The sequence below is a fragment of the Carassius auratus genome, unplaced genomic scaffold, assembly GCF_003368295.1.
Source record: "Carassius auratus strain Wakin unplaced genomic scaffold, ASM336829v1 scaf_tig00217153, whole genome shotgun sequence".
Classification (NCBI taxonomy): Eukaryota; Metazoa; Chordata; class Actinopteri; order Cypriniformes; family Cyprinidae; genus Carassius; species Carassius auratus.
In genome coordinates this window covers 17,501-37,478 of record NW_020528919.1, presented here as the reverse complement: position 1 = coordinate 37,478, position 19,978 = coordinate 17,501, and the positions used below count along the sequence as shown (strand labels likewise).

At 36.1% G+C, this 19,978-nt stretch overlaps 1 protein-coding gene across 1 annotated transcript in view; it reads right to left on the bottom strand.

Moving 5' to 3' along the window:
* Nucleotides 1–7: 7 nt before the first annotated feature.
* LOC113100065 (cytohesin-1-like) overlaps nt 8–19,978 on the bottom strand; it is a gene marked incomplete at its 3' end in the record, with an annotated part of 36,106 nt that continues 16,135 nt past the window's right edge. The window contains exons 2-5 of the mRNA XM_026264932.1: nt 6,954–7,036; nt 1,635–1,699; nt 470–536; nt 8–118 (exon numbers count right to left, since the gene is read on the bottom strand). Of these exons, the coding sequence (XP_026120717.1) occupies nt 8–118; nt 470–536; nt 1,635–1,699; nt 6,954–7,036 (326 nt within the window). The remainder of the gene's footprint in view (nt 119–469; nt 537–1,634; nt 1,700–6,953; nt 7,037–19,978) is intronic.

The following is a 19,978-nucleotide window of genomic DNA, read 5'->3' as shown; positions in this document are numbered from 1 at the left end:
CTTTCACCAGATAATCTCCGATGGCGGTCTTGTTGAGGCCCTCACCCTTGTAGAGAAATTGAGCAATATCTTCACAAGTGTTCTTCAGCAGTTCATTCTCTATGAGGAACTGAATACCCTGAGAAAACACATCACTCAGCATAAAGAAATTTCCAAAGCAGCCCTACATGCATTCAATGTAATTCTACAGTTTCTGTTGGCAAAAAAAAAAAAAAAAAAAAAAAACTGTATACAGTATATGAGTTTGGATTCTGGTAAATATATGGAAATTTGCGGTTGCACATTGCTTAAGCATGTGCTTATGAGAATATGTGCACCCACACAAGTTCAAAGGTTTAAAATGCTAAATGGCAATGCATTTGATGTAATGGGGGACCATTTTCTTTACCAATCCATATCTTCTTTACCAATCCATATCATCCAAAAATAGATGCTTTTTGTATTACACTCCAGTGCTACTGTAGTTTACCTTTTTGGGATCCATGTTAAATTTCTTGCGTCCCATAGCCACCTGTTTACTCCGCTGCATGTTTATTCTGTAAACACAGAGAGATGAAGGCTTTATTAATGCTGGGTAAGTTTCTGACAGATGCAATATCAAGCTAAAACTCAGGGAATTCAGTCGTAAAACACCTACGCCTGTCAGGCCCTCATAACGACATCATTAATAACCACTCCAAATGCACTTTTGGATGGTGGGGTGACATGTTAAAAGCCACAGCCTGTAAAAGGGGCCACACACTACTGTACAGTACCTTCCATTGTGGCCACATGACATCACTCAAGGTGGAGGAGGAACAGAGCACGACAAAAGAATTTCATGAAAGGAAGGTTAACGGCATGGAACACTTTCGGAAAATGGATTTCTTCCATCCAAATGGCCCTCATGTGAATCAAAGTGGGCATTCCTGTGAAGTGTTCAGTGGTCCCAGGGGATCATGCATCATGTATAATAAATGGGCCTGATTCAGTCTGATGTATATTCTTTGATGTGGTTCTGTTTGGTTTGGGAATATGGGTCACTGCAGTCATGCAGTATCAGGGGCCATTCACACAGAAGAAGCTTTCGCACTAAAAAAACGCAAGACGCAGGCGGTGAAATTAAGTTTTAAATTATTTTGAAATTGTAAACATATGCTAGACAAATGGAAAACAATGGAAAAGCAGTGCAGTGGATTACATAAACGTGTTCTGCATGAACAGCCCCTCAGACTGCATTAACACAGTATTAAACATCCTGTTTAAAAGGATTCCTTTGAAATTATTCCTTTATAAATGTAAAGTAAATAGACCAAACTGTGATGATACATACTGCATGATGTTAATACACATTCCTGCACAATCCTAAACACATCTCAGCCAATTTACACAAATTACACCCTCTCTTACCAAAACAGGTGGATATAATTCACCAGCCCCCCTCCCGCAGGTGGCACTGTCATTAAATATTCAAAAGGGAACGGGAAAGACTGAGTGTGTGTGTTTGTGTAACTCCTCTGTAGTTGCTTATGAGTAAATGGAGATTGTGCATGTGTGTGCAAATATGGCAGAATCAGATAGCGAACACAGAGTTGAAGGCGGACAAATTTGATTGGACTGTGGTAAAGAATGAAAAATAGACTCACACATCTTACCTTTCTTGAGTGGAGCCAAGACTTTCGATCTCATTCGTCACCTTTGCTATCTCATCCTTGAGCCGCTATAAAAAAAAAGAAAGAGAGAGAGAAAAGGAAAACAAGGCTGAGTTAATCGAAAGGAGAAATGAAGGTGGAGCTGTCCCTTTCAAAGTCAGCCTGCCACGGGGAGTGATGGAGAGCTGTGAATCTAATAAAATGAACACACAGAGGATCATAAATATCTAACATGATTATCAAGAATATGAGACATTCAATCATGGTGCAGTGTGGCACCTGCATTAGATATCAAGATGAAGTAGCATTTGTGAAGGGGAAGGGAAAGGGGACAGAGGTGAAAAATGAGGAGTAATAAAGAGATCAAGAGGGTAAATGAGAGGTGAGCATGTTGAGAGTGTGTGTGTGTGTGTGTGTGTGTGTGTGTGTGAGCGCATGAAAAAAATAAAATACATTCCAAATGATTCCAGAAATGCCTTTATCTTAAATGACAGGTTACTTTCACAGAAGCGGAGTAGAAGTGGAATTTCATAAAACTATTACGTGTGTGTGTGTGTGTGTGTGTAATCCCAAGTAGCAGTGTGATATGGCCGTATATCAGCATGGCTGTAATTCGGCTGTAGACCTGAGGCCGCTGATGCCCTGGAGCTCACAACTTTATTAACAACCACATATATGAACTCTTCAAACTACATTCTGTGACACAAAAACAGTATTATTTATAAAATTATAATGGATTTGGATGACCACAATGACTCTCACTGTGAGAAACACTGCAAGTGTGTGATATAACGGATGGAGTTCTGTTATCACTAGAATATGACACGAAATGGGACCAGAAATTCTACTACAACTCTAATTCTATAACTTATATAGAAGTTCTTTGCTTGCAATTTGTTTCTATAGGATTTGTTTACATTACTTAATAAATAATAATAAAAATATTGTCAATTGTTTAACTGAAAAATATATGGACCCTGTCAGTGTTATAATTGAGTTTAATAATTAAATTAATATGTATCTACTTAGAAAAAAACAACAACAACATTTCATTAAACATTCCTTTTTGTGATATTAAAATTTGTTTTGAGAATCGTGATTTTTGCTGGTGTCAACCAAAGACATTTTGCTATCTTGTCACAGAAAGAGTGTATAAGTAAGTAAGGTACGATCCACATGTGAGTGTGTTCTGTTTGCGTGTAGTCAGTGTGTGTGCCATAACACACTCAGCAATCCATCTTCCTGATCAAACAGATCAATAGACTCATATTACCAATCCACCATGGATACACACACACCCACACGCACACATCTTTGCCCTTTTGATGCATTCTGCATTAACCCCACATCCCTCTCAAGCTATAGTGTCTGGAAAGGTCAAATAAGTAGCCTTTTAACATCTAACCTTCCTCAGCTATACATTTTCGGAGTGTGTGAATGACCCTGAAACCTCATGACAGGAGTGCAGCTGGAACAACTGACACAGACAAGTGCTTTTGGTCCTCTATGAAGAAATGTGTTAAAGAAATCAATGAGTTCTGAAGAGAACAAGAATCTGGGAATGAAGAGACCACACAGTTAATAAGGTACACTTCTTAGGACTTAAATATAACCAGTTTGAGTCTAAAATCGTCTCTAGAAGGCATGGAAAGTCACTACAAATAGTCCAGTGAATCAGACTGGAAGTTCTTCTCTCCTCACGGCTGCGGGCACAAAGATGGAATAAAGTGGTCATGATAATGATGTTCTATCTGACTGTTGCTATGCGACAGCTGCCATATAAAGGTAACATGTAAACAAACACTACAAGTTTCCAGCCCACACTTTCCCATTCGTTTTATCCTTATGCAGTGCATTTAATGTATTTTTTATTTGTCTCTTGGCAACAGCCAGAATGTTCCAGCTGGACCAGGAAGGAACCGGGACTGTCCAGCAGGGCTCTATGGAGACAGAGAGGTTGAGCTTGGCAGTTCAGTCACTTTAATCAGGCACTTCATCTCCATTAGACAAATATTACATGAGCAATTTACTAATCGTCCTGCTGGTATCGAAGGAGAGACTCTGGAACCATTGGGTTAATCACTACGTTTTATTTAGTACATGACATTTATACCCGACCATCACTTCCCATTTTTTAGACACAAGTTATACACACCCATTCGTTAGTAAAAAATTTTGGCCAATGCTTCTATTAGCTCTATAAAAATACAAATAAAATAAACATGCAATATAGACTAGTATCTGTGAATATTAAGAAACAAAAGTACAATTTAAATAATAATTCTGCATGTTTTGGGTCTCTGTGCAAATGAGAGAGAGAAATGCAATATGCAAGTACATAAACATAATCTCTAGAACTGCTCTGAGCCACTTCATGAGCATTTTACCATTTCTTTTTACAAAAAGAAACCTAAAGATCTTAACAGCAACCTGGCAAAATAAATGTTTGGTTTAACTTGTAGAAACTGTGACAGAAATATTACTTAATGTAATGATAGTTACTACTTAGAATAAAATTATTATTGAAATTGTATTAAAATGTATTATTAAAATTTTAATTTTTTTTAATTTTTTAATTTTAATATTTCAATAAAATTACCAGAAAATAAATTTATCAGAATTTTTTTAGCAGAAAAAAATATAAATACACAACACAGTTTTTCTGGAAATAATAATAAAAACACATTTTATAAATATTTTTATTATTAATTATTATTATTATTTATTAATTATTTATTCATTATATCAATTAATTAAATATGCTTTCTGATTAATTAATATTTGATGAGAACTCATTAAAAAATTAATGAAACAGAATATAAAAATAACACTGAATTTTGAATTTGCACAAAATTTTACTGTTTTGAAGATTTGCTACATTTCTTGGTTTTAATATTATATACCATGTTTTATTGATTTAAGTATAATTAATTTTAACCATTAAAACAGATTCTAGAAAATTTAAGCTGGAAAAAAAGCTAAATAAAATATAATGGATTTCATAGGGGCCCCGTATATTAGGAAAAAAAAAAAAAAAATTCTTTAAGTAAATGCAAAATGTCATGAATAGATGAACTGAAAAAAGCACCAAAATGTTTCCAAACCACTACTTTTTATCCTTTTCCCTCAGCAATCAATTTTTCTCCAAACTTTAATGTCAGACCACCTAAAAAATCCCAGTCGTGCTATCGCACACACAGCATCGATCAGCTTGGGGCTAACCCTCAAACGTGGACTGACAGAGATGACGGTATCATCGAATAACCACGCAAGGCCTTCAGGGGCTGCGTACGTAGCGCCGGATACAAAAGACAGAGCCAGATTGGATCTGCCGAATGTCTGAAACACAACTGCCGGATCAGTGAGCACAAACAAAAACAATTTAGCCTCAGACAGCCGAGCATCGATTTTCAAAATAACTGCTTATTGTAATGAAATACAGAAGCCACTCTGTGGAAATGACGATGTTACTTCTACATGAGAGCAATAAAGTTCTGTCTAAGTCTCTTTCACTTGAGAGGACTAATAATACAGCAGAGCTGACTGATTCAGATCAGACCATGAACTAGGGAGAGAAAATGTGTTACTGATCAAAAAGCACTATTACGCTGCTGAACACAAATTTCTCCAATGTCCTCAACAGCATATTAAAGTTTGTTTTTAGTATCAAAAGTTGTAAAATTTCATTTGTTTTCATCAATAAAACCTTGCTATGTAACCCATTGTGAATTTTGTACAAGTCCACACTGTACAGTTCATGTTGTCTTCAGGTCAGAGGGATCAGTTTTCTCTGATCATGGAGCCATCACAAGCTCCACTCATGTGAAGGAGAGACTGGGGTCTTATAATGCTCCAGTTAACTCCAAATTCCCAAATTCTTCTACTGTTTGGTCGCCACACTTATAGAGAGTAAGGCAAAAATAAATCCTCTACTACAGGCTTATCATGACACTCCCAGGAATCTTACTCAGCCAGACAGACATTTTTCAACAAACTAAATAAAAAAATCCATAAAGCTGAGATTTTACAGACTGTTATTGTTATGGTACCTCAAATGCTTTGCACAGATTACAATGTATAGCGAGCTTTAAAGAATAATAATTAAAATACAATTAAGTTTTAAACTACTTCTGATAAAAATTTTGACATGCACTAAAAGATTACTTTTTAATTTTTTAGTTTTGTTTTTTAAAAGAAATGAATAAATTTAGTCAGCAAGGATGCCAATAAATTCATCGAAAGGAGAGTTACAGTATAATGTTACCAAAGGTTTCTACTTCAAAATATATGCCATTCTTTAGATTTTTCTATTCATTCAAGAAATCATACAAATGTTAATATATATAATATTAAGCAGCATAACTGTTTTCAACATTGATAATAATAAGAAATGCTTCTAAATCAGCATATCAGAATGACTGAAGGATCAGGTGACATTGGAGACTGGAGTAATAGCTGCTCAAAATTCAGGAATAAATTACAAGTAATACGTTTTTAATAAATTGCAAAATTAATTACAATAGAAAACATACATTTAAACTGTAATAATTGTAATACATTTATTTTTGATGTGTACAAAGGAAAAAAAAAATCGAAGATTTCAATATCAAGAATGCGACTGGATCACAAATTTCTATATTAAAAATACAATCAATAGAGAACAAATTCCTAACTTAAAAAATATATTAAAACCTAATTTCAAAAATGACAACTACCTAAATACATATATGTCTAATTTAGTGAGAGTAAAGATGACTATTCTAATAGAGAGGGAATCCTCTGCTGTTCAAGGGAAATCAAGAAATAGATGGAGACTGCAATGAAACTGGGAGGATGAATGCCAAAGATATGCCACAAAACTTCATTTGGAAGTTTACAAGATTGATTAAGTCCATTTAAGAGACGAAAGGGACAGTGTTTGGCAGGAGGGTCATTAATGGTTGACATTCCAGTTGCGTAATAGAATCAGCATAATTGAATTTGCTGGACTTGGCTTGCACCATCTGTTCCCCCTTCAAGAGCCAGCTGTTACAGTCTATACCCCAGGGTGGGACATCCCATCAATCCGTACACTAAACTGTACAGCCGGGGGTCATGGAAGCCCCTCCATGATCCAATTCCTATTCTCTACAGGTCCCACCTCACTCCAGCTGCCGTGACCAGGGCCAAGAGAAGGGGGATAGAAGGGCATAAAGTTGATTTGGGTGATATTAATTAGCATTATAAGACATCCATCAGTTCAAAGAGCAAACACACTAAAACTAGCAACACTGGCTATGGATTCAAATGATTTTTGGGGAAGAAAGGTTTTGAAGATATTACCTGTATGTCCTCCAGCAGCTCCAGTTTTCGTCTCCTAATGTTCTCCAGCTCCTGCTTCTCCTCTGGCGTCAGGTCGTCCGGTACTTTGTTTGGAAACAAACAAAAGCAGACAATGAGCGATCAGATGTACAAACACAGATAGGCAAACGTGGCCAAGCTGCGGCCTCTTGACCCAAACGTTTTTGTACATTTCTAAGAGGTTGCATGGACAATCAAAAGATTTTCAGAGGAAACAGAACGGATATAAAATGAGGGGGATGTGCAACAGAATGAAGGGAGATTGTGGACAGGAGAAACTGCCTGAGGCAAAGCACTGCCTTTGAGACACAAACCAAGTCAGCAATCAATAGCTTGAAAAACACAGCAGTGTTGTTGTTTATATGGGCCTCTGGTCCAGAACATCAGGAAGTTCTCAGAGCAAAGCGGATAGTTGTTCTTTTCATTAAACGCTTTTTCCTTTAAGCCAAAAGCCATTTCGAAGAATTTGCAGTGTCCAATTACTCAGGAAAACATCACACAAACTAGCTCAAACCTTTTCCGTTGTTATTTGCCAAATGGGTTAGGAGAAAAACAAAACTGAAACGATTATCTCACAAAATACAGACTCTCAAACCAATAATTAATATTTTATTTACATTAATATATTATTTCATGTATCATATATAATACAATATTTACACTACAGGTCACAAGTTTGGAATAATTCATATTTCATGTTTTTGCTCTCAAAGGTTGTATTTAATTGATTGAAATACAATAAAAACAGTAATATAATTGCAAATGTAATTTCTTCCTGGGAATATGACACTGAAGATTGAAATAATGATGCTGAAAATTCAACTTTACTATCACAGGCATGTATTACATTTTACAATATAATAAAATAGAAAACGGTTCTTTTAAATTGTAATAATTTTACAATATTACTGTATTTTTAATCAAGTAAATAGAGGCTTCTTTTAAAAACTAAATCTAATGAACTGAAACATGTCGGTACAAGATAGTAATGTATTGGTTTCCAATAAATAAACACACACAAAAAAATGCAACACTACCATAACATGAACCAGATATCAATATAATATATATCAATGTCCCTGCTGATCCACAACCTTGGCAAACCAGCCCGAGTCGATCAGAGAAAGCATTAAGCTCAGCAGATCTGATGTGCTCTGGAGAGCCCTGATGTTGGAATTTGCAGAACACAAATAATTTATACAAACCTTGCATCTACAAACCCAAAGATTTCTCTGAAGTAATTCCGTTTAAGTGCTTTGTTCAAGAGCACTAAAGTCAGTTCAGTTGGCTGAGGGCCAGCATCCCCACCATACTGCTTGGTCTAGCTTTTCGATCTTTGTGTGTTACATTAATAATTTAATACAGCATATATGAACTTAAGAGTTTTTAAACGGAGCATTTCTCAAAAGTGAAGACTCCCTTTGATACTTGCAAATAAAAACATCTGAAGAATTTTCTGTATTAAAAAAAGAAAACAAGAAATGCTTGTAACTTTACTGATTAAAAAAAAGATGTAAAAAAAAAATACCATAGTGACTACTTTAAAACATGCTACCATAATATATGGTGAAAATTAGAAATGTAGATTACGTGTTTATTTAACATGGTTATTAATTTTGTTGTAGTAAGCATTTATAATCGGTATCCAAATAATTATTCAAATTAAATTATAACTATTTTTTTATTTATTTAAAATTATTATATTACAGAAGATTCTGTTAAATCATTATTATTACTACTACTTACTTACTGTAACAACATGACAGATGTCTGTTATCAGTTATGTCTGAAAAATGATTGGCAGTGGAGATTAATGTTTTTTTTTTTTGTCATTTTGAGCCAGAGGTCATGTCTTGATCCAGCCGTCTCTTTAATGGATTGGGGGTCTAAAAACAACACTGGGGCATTTGAGGACATCAGACCTTTTAAAAAAAAAACAAAAAAAAAAAAAAACGGGCACATTCCCTTTATTCTTAAAAACTTGTTAAAAGATAAAGATAAAGGCATTTAAACTTAACCCTGATCTAACCTAGTCACATGATCAGCTGACTGTTAATACAAATAAAAACAAAGGCACTTGGTCATATGATATGACGACCCTCACCTTTCATGTGACCTCATTAAATCCCTTCCTGGTGGCCTGTATGGCAGCCTGACCCTGAAGGGGACCTACAGAGACCCTACTAAAGGCCCATAGACTAACGGATTCCTTGTTCCAATTACACCTTCTCAAACAGATCACAAACCATCATGCTCCGACATTAGCTCATGAACGTCACCTTCATGATAAAGACAAAGCCTACAGCCTGCCCACATGATCGTCCTCACTAATCACATGGATAACCATGTTTCTGAGCCACTGCTTGTCACTGTGGCAACGCACTGCATGCGTTTTCCTGCTGAACTCCAGCTGGGATGTTTGACAGGCAGTCTGTGAGCTGAAATCCAGTCCAAAAAGCAGCCCATCCCCCCTGATTTTGCAGAAATTGGTATTGCAACCTGCAGCGGAAATCCATTAGTCTCGCCTGAAGCTGGAGTTAACAAGCAGGACACATGTTCCTGGAGCCCATAACAAACAGGAAGAAAAGGTCACTCAGGTAGGAGTGAGTTCAGGTGGCTATAAATGTACATCCATCGCTGAGGATCATTTCAGAGGAACTGGGATAAGATGTCATAGTCACAAACATTATGGAGTTTGAACAAAAAACCAACTGCACTACAAGCTAAATTTGCATTACAAGCATTTTTCCACAAATACAGGGCAGGCATCACTTGTTTGGATATGGATTTACATGTATGGAAAAGGCAGCTTAGAGCACAGCTGGAGGATATCTTACAGTCTTAAAGAGACAGCTCACTCAGAAATCTTCTGTTGGAAGACACAAGGGTGAGGGAATTATTTAAAAGTTTATACTGTTGTGAAGAAAGGCATTTCTTTCAAATATTTTTTTTTTGTAACATCATCTAAATGCCCTTTAATTTGATGCATCCATACTGAATAAAAGTATTAAATTCTTGTAAAAAAAAAAAAAACGGACCCCAAATTACATATATTGCATTACATTTATATTATCCACCATATTATAATTGGGCCTCAGGGCCAAAGACAACTCCTATCTGCACAGGAAAAGGTTAACTGTGATTTTCTAGCTGGAATTCAACATGTTGAATCATATGAAAAGAATTTAATGAAGGATTCTTGGTATTTAAGGCATCCAAACCCAGGCAAACTGAACAGACAACACTCGACAGCACAATTTAATCACCAACCAAACACAAAATATAATTTCTAAATCATAGATGCTCAAATTGCGTCACTCAGGGGCCACTTTTAGAAAATGAGGGGTAAATAAAAAACTAAAAATGACCAAGTTAATGACACTTCATTTTCATTTGGGATTTAAATGCACAGTAACCAATGACAACAGCAATATTAGACCAGGCCTATCTCATGTTTTCAATCACCTCATTTATTAAAACAAGTAAAAGTGCTAGCCATCTTAGAGGAACCCTTGGCATTTGCTTTATAGCAGCATGATTAATCGTTAAAAGATCGCAATCTCAATTTATACACCCATGCGATCACATTTTTGAATGACAACGATTCGCCCATTCAGATATTTCCCATGTTTGGCTAAGAAACAGCTTCACAAAAAATCTTTTCAACTACACAGTATTATTTCTGGCTTACAGTCATTCATATTATCATAGGAAAACTTTGATGAAAGTTTATAGTTCATATATAAACATTGATGTCTATGGTAGCAATCGAAACGGAGTCCTCTTTTGAAAGTAACTGGCACTTTAAATAACGTGTGTCATTCATTCAAGAGATTTGTTCCATCTGTTGTTCATTTGTGTGTGTGTGTGTGTGTTTGTGTGTGTGTATATATGTGTGTATATATATATATATGTGTGTATATATATATGTGTATACATATACACACACAATTTCTCTATTTGAGACAAAAAAAAAAAGTGATTCTCATTTTATCCAGAATCATGCAGCTCTAAGTAGAATGTGCACAGTACAGTATTTGGTATTTGGATATTTTGCACTACGATTATTGAAAAGAAATATGAAAATAATTTTCAAAACGATTTCTCAATTACTCCGATAAATACCAATTATGTATATTAAACATGTTTACACCCTTTCTGCAATGTGGCGTGCTGTGACAAAACTGGAGTGCAACCATTATAATCAACAAATCTGTTTACACTGCATTACAATCAGCACAGTTGCTTGCAGAGTAGATAGCATTATTAACGGGAGCTTTCAAGTAAGTCGCCACAATATATAGTCAAATAAAGTGTGGCCAGAGGGCCAGCGATAAACATGGATAAACTCACAGCAGGGTGACGTTTGAGTATCGTCATACATATACATGACACTACAAATGGTACACATTGGAGGCCCATTATGCATCTGCACACATCCAGGCAGTTAGGAGCCTAATGCTTCCTCATGCGCTTGCCATTGAAAACACAACACAAACACAGCGTTTATGCTAAAGCTGCATTAGCATTTCATTAGCACATTCCTAATGAATCATTAGAAGCCAAAGTCCTGGTTTAATATTCATGTGTGCTGAGAGAACAAGCTAAGATGGAGCCAATTAAAAGACTCAAGGTAAGGCTTTTGAGAACAAAATGTAAAAAAATATAAATAAAGACAGACTTCATCTCTTTAAAAAGCAAATATCAAATTCCTTTTTTTATATATATACCAATAGGCTTTAGTTAGACTCACATTCTATAATTTGCAACTTACAAGTCGTTGATGTTGGTATTTGGGGTGGGATATTGTCATGCAAGGGAGTATCTGACTGGTCAAAAATCTACAAGGATGAGTGATTAATATGTTTGATCAACTAACCAAGAACAGAAAGACATCATTACAGTACATGTGCAATTTTATGTTGACTTTTAGGAGAATAAGCATTAATGACTAGACATAAACTAAATTCTGATTTCATAGGGTCTTTAGCCTCAATCTCAAGATGAATAACGCTGTCAAAAAGAGCAAAATCATTTGATGAATGTAAATTAAGAGTGAGAATAAAAGCAAGCCATTCAAATATCACACCAGTTGCCAGTAGCCGGTTTGATACAAACATGTTTATTCATGAACTCAATACTGCAGCTTCAATTCTGGCTTGAGATGTCCAAATTCATAAGCTGAAGCTGGGTATCCCTGGTTCCATGTTGGGCCGTTTTTTATCCAAGCTGGAATCCTCTCAACCCCGTGAAAGCTACCATTAATTTCCAAGTCAAATGTTGGTCCGAACTCGCAGGCAGGTGCCACTGCCGCAGAGACACGCGTCTTCCTTTGACATTGATCTGAGCATATAAATCTTCAGGGAGAAGCCGTTCTAAATTTATGTCGAAGAGTTCGCAAGCCACGTGGCTGCAGTTTTATGGGAGGTGGGGTGTCTCTTGTGGGCTTTTATGTTTTGGGTATTGCCTCAGACCTCTGTTCAGCATTACAGCTTAATTGAAAGGTACTATGAAATGGTTTCTTCTTCATTTATGGCATTTAAGTCTTGGTTTGTTGTGCCTTATGGTGTTGTGTATGGCAACATACTGTATGACTACTGGTTAGAGAGAAGGTTGTGAACAGACATAAAAGAGAACACACACATATGCATTATCTTTTTTTTATAAAAAGGTTGTCTTTGCAACTAACTAAAATAAGAATGTTTGTTAGTAACTGAAGTACTCAAATGAAAAAAAAAGGTGCATGATAGAAGTCAAAGTAGGCTAATTACAGTGTTAAAAGATGGATTCTTAGTGGAATCGCTGTATCATCACAGCCTCTAAGTGCCGGAGACATTTCTAAAACAAGATATCAAACTAGGGCAAGCACTTCTGGATAATGTGATCCAGCTCTGGCTCAATGTCACTAGCGGTGGCACCTCTTGGCACATTCACAGCAGTGCATCACCCTGCAGATCTCTCCCAGCACAGCCATGTGACTGTCAGAGCAGGCCGTAATCACGCGAACCACTGCTCATGTGCACGTAGCCACCAAATGACTACACTGCAAAGTATATGCTACTTTTTAATACCATTATGTATGGAAAAACAGGCAGGAGAAAGTTATAAATGAAGCTTTCTACATTCAGACAAACCAATTATACAACAACATTTGCCCATTTTATCTCATTTTATTTTAAGAATTCTGCTACAACCAACCCAAGGCATGAGCTAAGACACCATGGGTAACATACTGTCTCTGCTGACCAGGTCAATTCAACACACTCACTAAATACCAGACGTGTCACCCCTGCAAACACACACCGCAGGGGCAGAGGAATGTTCCATCATTAATCAAGACACTGGCTACATGCTGTCAGTTGGACATTGTAAAGGACCAAAGAAAATATGTGGAACACAGAGGTTGTTTTCCAAAGAAAAAAGCTAGCCAAACATCTCTTATTAACCATGTCTGCTCCGAATTATCCTGAATCCAGGAGAACCCCAGTTTTGGTTTCAAACTTAGTGAGTAGAAAGCCTGTCAAGAAATCACACAATCCCATTATCCACTGCAACAAAATTGAAATTTTAAAAAGTTGACTAAAAACATGATTCTAAAAGTAGTATTAATCTAAATCTATTAATCTATAAATCAGGTGTTATGAGAGCCCAGATTGCTCTGATAGTGGCCTTCAGCTCTTCTGCATTGTTGGGTCTGACATATCACATCTTTCTCTTCACAATACCCCATAGATTTTCTATGGGGTTAAGATCAGGCGAGTTTGCTGGCCAATTAAGAACAGGGATTCCATGGTCCTAAAACCAGGTATTGGTAGCTTTGGCACTATGTGCAGGTGCCAAGTCCTGTTGGAAAATGAAACCTGCATCTCCATAAAATTGGTCAGCAGCAGGAAGCATGAAGTGCTCTAAAACATCCTGGTATACACTGCACAGTGGACCAACACCAGCAGATGACATGGCAACCCAAACCATCACGGACTGTGGAAACTTCACACTGGACCTCAAACAACGTGGATTGTGTGCCTCTCCTCTCTTCCTCTAGACTCTGGGACCCTGATTTCCAAAGGAAATGCAAAATTTACTTTCATCAGAGAACATAACTTTGGACCACTCAGCAGCAGTCCAGTCATTTTTGAAGCGAGACGCTTCTGACGCTGTCTGTTGTTCAAGAGTGGCTTGACACAAGGAATGCGACAGCTGAAATCTATGTCTTGCATATGTCTGTGCGTAGTGGTTCTTGAAGCACTGACTCCAGCTGCAGTCCACTCTTTGTGAATCTCCCCCACATGGTTTAATGGGTTTTTTTTCACAATCCTCTACAGGGTGTGGTTATCCTTATTTCTTGTACACTTTTTTTCTACCACATCTTTTCCTTCCCTTCGCCTCTCTATTAATGTGCTTGGACAGAGCTCTGTGAACTGGCAGCCTCTTTTGCAATGACCTTTTGTGTCTTGCCCTCCTTGTGCAACGTGTCAATGGTCATCTTTTGGACAACTGTCAAGTCAGCAGTGCTCCCAATGATTGTGTAGCCTACAGACTAGAGAGACCATTTAAAGGCCTTTGCAGGTGTTTTGATTTAATTAGCTGATTAGAATGTGTCTTCAATATTAAACCTTTTCACAATATTCAAATTTTCTGAGATACTGAATTTGGGATTTTCCTTAGTTGTCAGTTATAATCATCAAAATTAAAAGAAATAAACATTTGAAATATATCAGTCTGTGTGTAATGAATGAATATAATATACAAGTTTCAGTTTTTGAATGGAATTGGTGAAATAAATCAAATAAATAACTTTTTGATGATATTCTAATTATATGACCAGCAGCACCTATAAATCTCTGTTATAAACGGCGATGACATAAGTCAGGAATCCAGAAGTGGTGACGCTAACTGTTACTATGGTGTTCTGATAGAAATAGTACAATACATTGTATCATTCATTTCAGGTTTTGTACAACTTTTTGAGAGAGAAATTCAAGCACTTTTTTAATGACTTTCAAGCATTTCACACAACTATTTCCAGCACTTTAAAACTCTATGATGATCCAGTTTGAATGTTATTTTTAATAGGACGAACAAAATATAGCCTACTTTGTGATAAACAAACACTTATGTAAAATAATTAATCAAATCACAATTATAACCAGTAGACAGCAGCAGAGGAGCATTTATTGGCTTATAAGTCATTAATTTCTACCTTTTCTCTATATTTTGACATTATAAAATCACTATTATAAAATATCAAATCATCAAGAAATCAGATTTTGTCCGAATTTTACACTTTTTGTGTGTATAAAGTAAGAAAAGTCAAACTTTTCTTCAATTTGTTACTAAATCACACAATCACTGAAGTTGGTCAGTTCCATATGCTCGAAAAATAACGGTACATTTAATAAGAGGGAAAGATATATATTTTCTGTATATAAAGTAAATTTTGCACCTGTTACGGTTGTTAAAAGTAAATTTTGTATGCATCTTAACTCAAGCTTATTGCTTTACTGTCCTGTATAAACAAACAAAAGAAATATAAACAAATGAATGTGAAATATTATTAATAACTGCACTTATTAATGAAAAACAATAGTAATTTTATGATTAAATGACCTAAATGATCTTTATTTTGAATACGTCACATACCAACCCAGCAGCGCTACCAAATCTGCCCCTGAAGCCACCATCGGTAGAACTTAGGGGCACTAGTGCCACTGCCCCCAAATGATAGTCTGGAGCCTTGTGTCTCGACCGTGGTAGGACCCTTTCTGTATCGAGGGTCTGAGAGCTCTCAAATTTCATCAAAAAAAATATTAATTTGTGTTCCCAAGATGAAAGAATGTCTTATGGGTTTGGCTTTGTTGAATAAACATGAGCACTGCATGTTTAAAAATCAAAAACCGGCACGGGATGTTTTTATATCACTGTATTTCAGAAGGAAACAGAAACATTTTCGATGTCATTTTCATTTCATCTTGCCTGTAATGCCTGATAAAGCAGCATTTGTGAACAGAGCGCTGCTTTGTGTACAGCATTAGCAGAGAAACCTCTATCTCTTCCGCTATAAAAGCGCCTCCTGCTGGCAGAAAGTTAATTTGCAGGACAAGAATTGGAAACCACTGGTTTAAGGCCTTAGAAGGCAGCTTAGTATGTTATGCCACAGAACCAATATATACCACAAAAGCACAACTATCAAGTATCTTGGTTCAAACATTAGTTAATACAAGAACACCCACCACTTGCTCAGTCTAAGTACTGTCTCTGCAAAAACACTGATAAGAAAGACAGCTGAAGAACACAAGCCACAGATCAGAATAACAGCGTATCAACTCATCCCAGAAGCTCATACAAAGCCTCCATCTAAACAGGCTACAAGTCCTGTGGCTGCCACGAGTTTCCTGATGACACACTGACTCTCAATCTATGATGACTATTGAACTAGTGAGGAGAAAAGCCATCCACAGGCCTGCGACAGAAACTGCCATTGGTTTGTTCAAGTGTGCATTCGATTTATAAGATGTGGCACATGCACTGCTACATTTAAGAAATTAGTCAAATTATGAATGTCGACAAATGACTGAAAATGCCCAAAAATATAAATAGCAATGTACCTGTGAGAAGTAATCCTGTAGTGCTGAATGACAGTTCTAAGCCTTCACAATTCCAGCTTCCCAGTACTTTTTTTTTAATCCATTAAGCTGAATAGATGCACCTTCATGTGTTATTGTCACCCAGAAATACCAGCAGAAGCCTAACTCACAAGATCTTCCAGTGATCTCCAGCGCTCCATGTGTGAGTGGAAGTGATGCTACTGGAAGATGAGCTGGCCAGTTTGAGATCTCGATTGTTCTGCTCTCGGCACAAACTCTGCTGTTTCTGAAAATGACCCCCTCCTCTCCTCCTCATGTTCTTTCTCTTTATCGCTCTCTGTAACCCTCTCCTCTTGTCTCCTCCCCCAGCACACACACTCATTTCAGCACACTCAAGAGCTCCACACTGTGGCTGTACAGAATTTTGCCCCATGTGTTATTTCAATGTACTCTATATTTAAGAAGTTGGATTACTTGATATATATATATTTAAAGAAATTAACACTTCTATTCAGCAAGGATACCTTATATTTATCAAAACTGACAGTAAAGGCATTTAGTGTCACAAAAGGTTTCTAGAGGCCATTTCATTTATCACAATTTTCACTAAATTATATTACACAATTATTCATTACACATACATACATACATATACATATATATACACACATATATATATATATAAAACATTGCCAATAATAATAAACAATTATTCTTGAGCACCAATGATTTCTATAAGATCATGTGATACTGCAATGGCTTCTGAAAGTTCAGCTTTGCCATCACAGAAATAAATTACATTTTAAAATATATTAAAATACAAAACAGTACTTTTAAATGGTAATATTTCACAGTATTACTGTTTAACCACATTTTTGATCAAATGACTTGGTGAGCATTAAATATTTGTTTAAATCTTATGGACCCAAAGTAAAAAAACATAATATAAAAAAAATATGTTTAAAAAATAATATGTAACATTTTTACATGTGTGAATATGAAATTTTCAATGGTTAAAACTGTTAATATTTAGAATGCAAAGCAGGGTTGTTGATGGCCGATATAATTATAGAAAGGTGTAGAAATAAATTTTTTGACAAATTATGATAAACTTTAAACTGAGAATGTTTAATCAATATTCAATCAAAATGTACACAAATATATGAAATCTATTTAAAATCTATTTTAAACAGAACAGGTGCATTATATTTGGCAAAACTGTCAGCAAGTTTTACAACTTACAGGTCAATAAAAAGTTTAACTACAGAAAAACAACATGGGAAGCATAAAAAAAAATACTGAAAGACATGTTTAGAGGAAAAAAGGAACAGAAAGAAGAAGCGACTTTATTGTTGTGCTCCGCTTTAGTCTTATTCTTATTCCAACCTCAATAAAAAAGGCAAAGAGCAAACATGCCTCTCCTTCATGGACGTGTTTGCATTCAGCCATGTTGTGGTTTCTGTTTTATACGGTCCAGTTTTCCCTAAAAGTAGTTGCTCACAATATAAATGCAAACCGAGCACAATCACGTCTGGCCAGTTTTCTACCATCAGCAACCTGAAACCTTTGGTTTCCTTACCGAAAAAAAAAAAAAAAGCCTACATCCACATTAATTAAAGTTGCTCAAAATTTCTCTGCATTTTGCAATCAAATAAAAAACATTTCCACAAGAAAAAATTAAAATTCAGTTAATATGTGATTACTATTGCGCGATCCAGGCAACTACATACAAATAAGGTTGTGTAAAACTGTTGCTTTAACTGCAGCTGAAATGAAGGCTCCTTAATCCAGTTTTATCCAAAAAATATTGTAGAATAAAACCTAAATCAAGATAATAAAGCTGAAAATAAGCATTATTTAACAAACTGATATGCAAAATCAGGGCATTGTTATTTCTCTCTCATCGGTTCATTATGTCTGTCAGCAGTGTGACCATGCTATTTCTGAACAGAGCATCCTGTTTGTCTCATATGAGACTGAGGGGCTCTGTGTCCGCACATACATAACTCCCATCTGAATGGACAAAAGGGAGAGAAGCAAAGAGTAATAAAAAGATTGTCCAATCAAACATTAAAAACCACATCTATTTTTTTTTTTTTTTTTTTTTTTTTTATAAAAAATGAGCAACTCTTTCTTTGATTGCATCACTGTTGTGCATTTTTAGCAATTGTTCATTTCAAACAGTAGTTAAAAAAAATTGCTGAATCAGTTACGTTTATTTACAATAAAACATTTCCTGTAACTTTTATTTGTAAGTACGTTATTCATGCAATTCAATAACTTTTCACCAAGCGAGTCAAATTGTCTCTCGTTATCAGCTCAAGCATTGGTTCTCGGTTCACAAATCGAACATGTTCGAAAGACACTATTCATTGTGATGTTGACTCGAAAAAATAAAAAACAGCGTGAAATAATATTTCAGTGGTGTGTTTCCCAAAAGTTCCAGTGAACACTAATGACGGAACGCTGCTGTTGGAAAACGCAGCACAACGGATGACTCGATTCACAAATATGATCCGAATCGAACGAATGATTCATTCATAAACATTGTTACACGTTTCCCTTCAGAAAGAATGGACCTGTTGCATATCAATAGACTCCGTTTCCATTAACAGCCCAAATGACAGGAGACACAATATGTAAACTATATCTCACCATTGGCCACTGCAAATATGAAAACTTATGAGATCCACTCACCGATTCCATCCTCAGATTTCAGCACCATGATCACAGCGAGCTCATGCGCTACACTTGAGTCCGGAGCAATTACCTGCTGGAGGTGTAACAGACCTTTTACACTTTAACCTGAGGACTACTGCTTTGAACTGAACCGAAAACCAAGTCTAAAAAAACCTGAGATGAAAAGGCTGTTAAAAAGTATTCGCAGTAACAGCAGAGACCGGATATCACTGTCTGAAACCCTCATGCTCCGCAGACGGGGCGTGTCCTGGCGACGACGAACCAATCAGCGTCAAGCTATGTTTTTTTTTTTTTTGCGCGTGCACATACACACACACACACACACACACACACACACACACACACACACACACACACACACTTAAACATTTACCGAAAAGCAATTTATAAAAGCTTAAAAATGATAGGAGATTTCAGGGAGTATGGCAATATAACAACCCACACATGTGGCTTTTTTCTTGATCTTTCTGAGAGCAGTTCATTCAGGGTGGCAGGCAATTCTGAAACTTGTGGGAGGAAAGGTTTATGCATTGGAAAAAAGGACTGTACAAACTCCTTAAATCTGTCGTTTGTAAGTAACACACATTGCTATTCTATATATACTGTATAACAAAACATAATGGTATGACTTTTTTATTGCTTGGTTTCAGCTCTATACTCAATTTGTGTCTTTAACAAGCAACTAATAAAACTGTCAAAATTCAGTCTGTGCACTTTGCTTTG